Raw genomic sequence first — 558 nt, 5'->3', positions numbered from 1 at the left:
GAAGGGCGGGGGGTCCACTCCGGAGCTTCCCACCAGCTCTAACACGGACCCCTAGACCCACATGAGGGAAGAAAACCCCGACCCAGAGCCACAAACCACCCACCGGCTGTTTCCTCCTCCCCACCGAGGTTCTGGGGTGGGTTCAAGGTGGTGGCCGCCACCTCCTGGGGGCTCTGATGGTTTCCAGAGTTGTCCAACTGGCCTGAAGAACCTCCTGGAGATCTTTGTCCCTGCCCTCCCGGATCATCTACCAGCCCCCTGCCCGCCCGGGCACCAACAGGCTCCACGGTTGGTTCGAGCATCTCCGGTGCCACCACCCGGTGAGGACCATGGAGGCAGGTCCTCATCAAAGCCCCTGAGAAGCCTCAGGGGCAGAGTTTGATGTAGGTGACGGTGGAGCAGACGGAGAAGAGTGGAAAGACCTTCTCCTGGAAGGCCACGTTGAAGGTGAAGATGTGCTGCATGTTGTCGGCGTCGTAGAAGGAAACTTCTTCCCCCTCGTAGTCCAGGTAGACCCTGACCTTGCTGAGCTTCTGGCTGAGGCACAGGGGTGTGCGC

General features: G+C 61.1%; 1 protein-coding gene across 1 annotated transcript in view; it reads right to left on the bottom strand.

Annotated features, from left to right (window-relative positions):
• Window positions 1–365: 365 nt before the first annotated feature.
• Window positions 366–558, bottom strand: part of TRIM7 (tripartite motif containing 7) — a gene marked incomplete at its 5' end in the record, with an annotated part of 5,906 nt that continues 5,713 nt past the window's right edge. Inside the window, one exon of the mRNA XM_010145556.1 lies at window positions 366–558. This exon is cut by the window's right edge and continues 15 nt beyond it. Within this exon, the coding sequence (XP_010143858.1) occupies window positions 366–558 (193 nt within the window).

Source organism: Buceros rhinoceros, unplaced genomic scaffold (assembly GCF_000710305.1).
Source record: "Buceros rhinoceros silvestris isolate BGI_N320 unplaced genomic scaffold, ASM71030v1 scaffold37221, whole genome shotgun sequence".
Lineage (NCBI taxonomy): Eukaryota > Metazoa > Chordata > Aves > Bucerotiformes > Bucerotidae > Buceros > Buceros rhinoceros.
The sequence above is the reverse complement of the archived record's forward strand: the minus strand, read 5'-3'. Positions and strand labels throughout refer to the sequence as shown.